This window comes from Rhinolophus ferrumequinum, chromosome 3 (genome assembly GCF_004115265.2).
Source record: "Rhinolophus ferrumequinum isolate MPI-CBG mRhiFer1 chromosome 3, mRhiFer1_v1.p, whole genome shotgun sequence".
NCBI lineage: Eukaryota > Metazoa > Chordata > Mammalia > Chiroptera > Rhinolophidae > Rhinolophus > Rhinolophus ferrumequinum.
In genome coordinates, this window is record NC_046286.1 from 76,744,407 (window position 1) to 76,752,031 (window position 7,625).

The following is a 7,625-nucleotide window of genomic DNA, read 5'->3' on the forward strand; positions in this document are numbered from 1 at the left end:
CGACAGCTCTGATGGCCATTCCAGAAAAAGAGTTCCAAAATTGCTTTGAAGGGTGGACTAGGTGCTGGCATTGGTGCATAGCTTCCCAAAGGGAGTATATAGTGATATTCGAAGGTGACCATAGTGATATTCAGCAATGAGGTATGTAGCACTTTTTCTACGGATGAGTTCACGAACTTAATTGTCAGAACTTTTTAATTTCTTATCCTCTAACTGTATTTCTATTTAAACATAAAGAATTAAAAAAAAATGTTTTATCGTGGGGAATAGTCTGTCACCCAGTGAGGCAGGTTAGTTTTTCCTCTGTACTTGCAACAATTTTCTTCTATAGTTGATATTGTCCTGTACCCCACATGCTCATTTTGCAATGGTTTTCTACTTCGGATATCCCTCTTCCATTTTTTTTCCCAGGGAAAATTGGAAGAAATTAGAATAGTATAAGCGTAATGTATTATTTTGTGCCTCATAATTTTTTCTCTCTTTTTTACACTAAAATACACACTCCCCCCCACACACACATTCACTCACTCACTCAAACCTTCATCTATGCTTTCCCAGCTCTTCTGAATACATTTTCCCCTTTTTTCTCTCTTTTGTCTTTCTTATCTTAGTTGACTGTTCAAGTTTTCTAAACACATTTTAAAAAGGAGTTCCATTATATTTGTATAAAATTTCTCTTTATTTCTGCTGTCATCCATCTTTCATATGAGTTTAATGTAATCTTTGCCAAAACAACTAGAATAAATATCTCTATTATTACTGCACAGATTACACAGCATGAAAAAGATTGTTCTTGTATATCTCATCTAAAAACATTTATGTGTATTGCAATTCATATTAAAGTGCCCCAAAACTTTACATAGAGCCTTGTCTCAGGAGTATTGCTTATTTACTGCAGTTCTTCTTCCTTTTTTTCCTAATTCTTCTTTTTATAAGATTTTTATTATATAGCTAAGATTTATATTCTTTTTATAAGATTTTTATTATATAGCTATTTTTATGATATAGTATATATAGCTATTATTTTATAGCTAACATACAATATTATATTAGTTTCAGGTGTATACACCGTAATTATTCAACATTTATACTCCTAAAGAAGTGATCACCATGATAAGTCCAGCAACCATCTGACACCATATCATACTATTACAATATTTGACTACATTACCTATGCTGTACATTACATCCCTGACTTACTTGTTTTATACATGAAACAAATTCCCCTTGTCTTATTCTCCTCATCTTTTGCCCCCTTTAAAAATTTTTCAGGGAAGGCCGGTTAGCTCAGTTTGTTAGAGGGTGGTGCTCTAACAAGGTTGCTGGTTCGATCCCCACATGGGCCACAGTGAGCTGTGCCCTCCACTAATAGATTGAAACAACTACTTGACTTGGAGCTGATGGGTCCTGGAAAAACACACCTAAAATAAATAAAAGTTAAAAACAATTTTTTTCAATTATGATTGACATTCAATATTTTATATTAATTTTAGGTGCCCAGCATAGTAGTTAGGCATTTCTGTAATTTAAGAAGTGATCCCCCTGAGTAGTCTAGTACCCACCTGGCACTATGCATTGTTATTGCCGTATTATTGACTATATTCCCTATGCTTTCCTTTATATCCCCATGGGGATATGCTTTACATCCCTATGACTATTTTGTAAGTATCAATTTGTACTTATGAATCCCTTCGCCTTTTTACCCTGCCCCCCGCCATCCCTCCCATGTATCACCCCAATAAATCTGGTACCCATTTGACACCATACATAGTTATTACAATATTATTCACTATTGTTAATGCTATATCTTACATCCCTTGGACTATTTTGTAATAACAAATCTGACTTCTTAATCCTTTCCCCTTTTTCCCCCACCCCCAAACCCCTCCCATCTGGCAACCATCAAAATGTTCTCTGTATCTATGAGTTTGTTTCTATTTTGTATCTTTATTTTATTCTTTAAATTCCACATACTAACAAAATCACATTTCATCTGTCTTTCTCTGTCTGACACTCCACTCAGTACAATAACCTCCAGGTCCATCCATGCCAGCACAGATGGCAAGAACCTATTCCCTTTCAAGGCCAAGCAATATTCCATTGTATATATGTACCACCTCCACTTTATCCATTCATCCATCAATGGACAACCAGGCTGCCTCCACCATATCTGTACAAGCACAATTGTACACAGTGCTTCAATGAATATATGGATGCACATGTCCTCTTGAAATAATGTTTTGGGTTTCTTCGGCTAAATACCCAGAAATGGGATTACTGGGTCCTTCTTTGTCTTTTGTTATAGGCTTTGTTTTAAACTTTATATAGTCTGGTATAAGTATTGCTACCTGAGCTTTTACTTTTTGTTTTCATTTTCATGAGTTACCTTATCCCCATCTCTACTTTCAAGTTCGTTTTTGTCTTTTGATCTCAAGTGAGTCTCTTGTAGGTAACATATGTCTTGTTTTCTTATCTATTCTGCCACCCTATGTTTTGATTGGAGCATTTAATCCATTTACATTGAAAGTAACTGTTGACAGATATATAGTTATTGCCATATTATTATTCATATTTTTTATTTATTTATTTTTTCATCTTAAAGAAGTCCCTCTAAGTTTCTCTGTAATACTGGTTTCATGTTGATGAACTCCTTTAGCTTTTTCTTTAGCTCTTTAGCTAAAATTCCTTTCGCTAAAACTCCTTTTCTTTAACTCCTTTAGCTTTTTCTCTAGCTCTTTATCTGTCCTTCAATTCTAAATGATAGCTTTGCTGGGTAGAGTAATCTTGGTTGTAGGTCCTTGCTTTTCATCACTGAATATTTTGTACCAATCCCTTCTGGCCTGTAAAATTTCTGTTGAGAAATCAGTTGATAGTTTTATGGGAGCTCCCTTTTAGGTAACTAATGACTTTTCTCTTGCAGCTTTTGAGATTCTTTCCTTGTCTTTAACCTTTGGTATTTTAATTATGATGTGTCTAATTGTGGGCTTGTTTGGGTTCATCTTCTTTGGGACTCTGTTCATCTTGCTGGGACTTCCTGCACTTTTATATTCATTTCCTTCACCAGCTTAGAAAAGTTTTCCATCATTATTTCTTCAAATAGGTTTTCAATTTCTTGCTTACTCTATTCTCCTTCCGGTAACCTTCTGATGTGAATGCTGTGATGTTTGATGTTGTGCTAGAGGCCCCTTAAACTATCCTCATTTTTTTAGATTTTTTTCTTTTTACTGTTCTGATTGGGTGTGTTCCATTACCTTCTAAATCGCTGATTTTACCTTCTTCTGAATCTAATCTACAGTTGATTTCTTCTAAAGTATTCTTCGTTTCAGTTATTGTATTCTTCATTTCTGACTTGTTCTTTTTTGTTTTCTATCTCCTTTTTATGTTTCTGATCTCTTTGTTGAAGTTCTTACTGAGATCATTGAGCATTTTTATAACCATTGTTTTGAACTAGTGTCTGATAGATTACTTGTCTCCATTTTGTTTAGATTTTTCTTTTCTCTGCGCTTTGTTCTGTTTTTTTGGGGGAGGCATGTTTCTTTGTATTTCCATTTTGGCTGCATCCCTGTATTTGTTTCTATGTATTCGTAAAGCTGCTATGTTTCCCTGTCTTAGTGGAGTGGACTTATGTAGTAGGTGCGCTTTGGGGCTCAGTGGCAGTCTTCCTGGTTACCTGAGCCAGGTACTCCAGGTGTGTCCCTCCTGTTGTATTTGAGCCTTGGCTGCTGTTTAACAATCAGTGGGAGGTATTGACCCTTGGGCTGAATGTGAGGATTGGCCATGAATACAGTGGAGGAGCTGTTGTGCAGGGGCTGACCCTATGAAGCAGGATTGACTTTAGCAAGGCTCTGGTGCCTGACCAGTGTGCCCTTTGGGTGTGTCATCCCCAGAGATAGCCAGGTGATGCTCCGGCTGGGTCTGAAGCTGGCCACAGGCTTGCCAGCTCTGGAGCCTCCTGGGAGAAAGCTACCCCTCCAGCACTTACCCTGAATCCAGATGATTCAGTTTTTCCCCATATGTCCCTGGTACCTTTGGAGCTACTGCCCCAGCACTGGAATTCAGAGTGTGGGAGTCTGTCAGTAAGTACTGTGTTTCCCTGAATGTAAGACCCAGCCAGACAATCAGCTCTAATGCGTCTCTTGGAGCAAAAATTAATATAATACCCAGTCTTATTTTACTATAATATAAGATATGGTCTTATATTTTATTATGTTTATTTTATTAATTTTTGCTCCAAAAGATTCATTAGAGCTGATTGTCCGGCTGGGTCTTACTTTCAGGGAAACATGGTAAGTCTGTGCACGGGCCCTTTAAGAGGAATGCCTGGAACTGCAGCCACCCTCTGTCTCACTCAGCCACAATCTCTGCTGGTTTTCACGGCCAAAGGTTATGGGGACTCCTCTTCCTGGTACTGAGACCCTGGGTTGGTGAGCCTGGTGTGTGTCTGGGATTCTTTGCTCCTCAGAGAATGGGAGAGGGATTGGTGTGGGGGACCTCAGAAGCCCAGTTATCCCTCCCAATTTTTAATGGTCACATGTGGGTGTGAGACCAGCCCATTCTGCATCTATCCCCTCCTACCAGTCTCAACATGGCACCTTCTATATGTCCTCATTTGTACAACTTTTGTTAGGCTTCAGGGGATTTTCAATGATAGTTGTTCTGTAGTTTAGTGGTAATTTTGATACGGTTGTGAGAGGAGATAAGCACAGCATTTACCTACTCTGCCATTTGACCTGATGTCTCCTAATTCTTCTTTACTTGAGGAGGGAATCCATTTTGTGACTCCTTTCAGGGTTTGGAGACACTTGGTAGACATTATTCACATGTCATCTGGAAAAAAAAAAGTGAGGTGGTAAGTATTGACATAAGGATTTCAGAAGAAGGCACTTCATTTTATCAAAAGTTGATTGTGTCAATTAGGATTTGACACTATTGATTCATTTTCACAAACACAAAGTAAGAGAAAAACTCAAAAGTGGTCTTTGTGAAAGTGATCAGATTATAAAAGTTGGTACCTATATAAGAGGAGAGGCAACCAAAAATGAAAGAAAGAAAGAAAGAAAGAAAGAGAAAGAAAGAGAGAAAGAAAGAAAAGAAAGAAAGAAAGCTGAATTTAGCACTATTAGAAATTTCATATTGGGAATGGGAAAAATTAAAATTAGGAGAAATAGGTTTAACTATTCTAATTCCAGACTCCTTATTAGAAACTACTCTTTATTATTTGTTTCTAATCTTGATAAAATAACACTAATGTGCATTTTACCTCAACTCTATCAATACTATCTTTATCACTGTCATCTTCATCAGTGTTATGATCACTATCATCGAACACTCATTCCATACAAGGGAAGATGCCATGTGTTTGTGCTATAACCAGAGATTAGACAACAGTTCTGATCACCAGATGCTATAATCTAGGAATGGAAGCCGTATATACACATAGCAATGAAAAAATGCTAATCAAAATCATTAGCCTTACTTAAAGAATTCCCCAGAATCTGTCCTGATTGGGATTTTCATCTCACGACTTTTTGTATAATTCCTCCAACCTTCATAATTTGATTAACATTGGATTTTAACTTCTCTGGTTCATATAAAGAAAACTTGTAGTCCTGGTTTTGGAGCCCGCCTTCCTTGAGCCACCCTTCTAGCCCATTCAGGACTCAGGTTTCTGCTGCCCTCATTGACCACCCTGGGGATACTCCAAGGACCCCAGAGCTGCTGCAGTCACCGTCGCCCCCCCACACCCCACAGCCCTCCCACTCCCCGCAATCCCTTCCACACCCCTGCAGTCTACCTCCACACCATGGCTCACTGGCCTTGATGGCCAGTGTGCTCCAGCTGATTGTCACGACATCTGCGCCACCAGTCATGACACCCTTGCCGCCAGCCACGATGCTTGCGCTGACTACCACAACACCCGAGCTGCCTGCCTTGATGCCCGTGTTGCCAGTCGTGATGTCTGAGCCACCAGCCGTGATGCCAGCACTGCTAGCTGCGATGTCCAGGCTGCCAACCATGGCAACCAGACACCCTCACAAGTGCGCGAGAACTACCACCCCAACTGCAGGGCGGCTGTCAACCAACCGCCAGATCAACCTGGAGCTCTACGCCTCCTACGTGTACCTGTGCATGGACTTCTATTTTGACTGTCAGGATGTGGCTTTGAAGCACTTGGGCCCCTTCTTCCTGCAGCACTCGAGGGTAGAGAGGGATCAAGCCGAGAGGCTGATGAGGCCACAGAACAAGTGCGGGGGCCACATTCGCCTGCGTAACATCAGGAAACCAGACTGCGACTGCTGGGAGAATGGCTTGAAGTCCATGAAATGCGCCTTGTACCTGGAGAAGAGTGTGAACCAGAGCCTGCTAAAACTGCACCAGCTGGCCACCAGTAAGAAGGAGGCCCACCTGTGCGATTTCCTGGAGCATCACTACCTGGGGGAGGCGGTGACGTACATCACAGAGTGGAGTGTTCATATCACCAACCAGCGCAAGCTGGGGTCCTCAGAATCCAGCCTGGCAGAACACCTCCTTGACAAGCTCACCCTGGATGACAGCGACAAGAATTGCGCCTTGGACTGCCTTCCCTATAGCCATGGGTAACTTCCCCTAGTCAACATACTGAGCATGCATATTGCATTACTGCCCTTGCAAAATGTTCCCTTACATTTTTAACTTCCAATTTTACCATTTCTTTCAATAAAGTTATTGGTTCCTAAAGAAAAAATAAAGAAAGAAAACCTGTGATTCCAAACATGATTTGTCCTCTTTTCAAAACAAATTGTTATTAATTATATTTGACTTGCTAGAAAGTGTAGCGATTTCTTAAATTATTGGTACCTGTTTGTAATTATCAGTGTACTTAATGACAACGACAGGAACAAGTAACCTTAGGAATCTCATTGGCTTAACAGTCTGATAGGGGTTTGGGCGGAGATCTTTCCTGGATTTCTCACTTCTAAGTGATGACTCAGGAATGTAGGCTCCTTCAGTGATGCATCTCTGCCACCTTGGAGCCCATCACTTCCTAACTCAGATATCCGATATAGGAGAGAGAGTGAACTATCAAATGGGACCTTTTAGAAATATATCACTTCTGCCAGTGTTCTATTAGCCTGGGTTTAGTCATATGGCTTCAACTTAACAGTAATGGAGGCTAGTAAATACGGCCTTCTTGTGTGCCTACCCCCAAAAAGAGAATGGGTTTGGTGAGTACATAGCATTGTCTCTGTCACACTGTAGAATATCCAAATAGAGATGAAAGTAAGCATTTAGAAATTAGGAATTTAGGAGAGCGGACTCAGTAACAAATATAGACTTGGAAGGCAGTGACAACGATATAGGGTTTATTAATTAGATGTTGGATAATGAAAACCATTACTGAAAGAAAGAACATAGCAAATGAGTAAAAAGGGATTTAAAGAATGGTTTTAAAATTGAGGGTCTAAGAGGAAACCCTGGTGTGGCATAGACTTTAATCAACTCTAAATATCCATTTCCTTTTCTTCTTTTGTAACACAATTCTGATTTATTGCCCCGGTAAGAGACTATTTTGTATCCTTTCTTGTAGTTGAATATGACTATATGACTAATTTCTTTCCATTGATATGTAAGTGGAAATGGTGTGT

The 7,625-nt window shown here is 39.6% G+C and overlaps 1 protein-coding gene across 1 annotated transcript; it reads left to right on the plus strand.

The window, feature by feature from the left end:
* The first annotated feature begins 5,820 nt into the window (after nt 1-5,820).
* Nucleotides 5,821-6,600, plus strand: LOC117020692 (ferritin heavy chain-like). The gene is given in 3 exon segments (XM_033103308.1): nt 5,821-5,973; nt 6,027-6,077; nt 6,079-6,600. Coding segments are annotated over 3 exon segments (726 nt in total).
* The last annotated feature ends 1,025 nt before the right edge of the window (nt 6,601-7,625 follow it).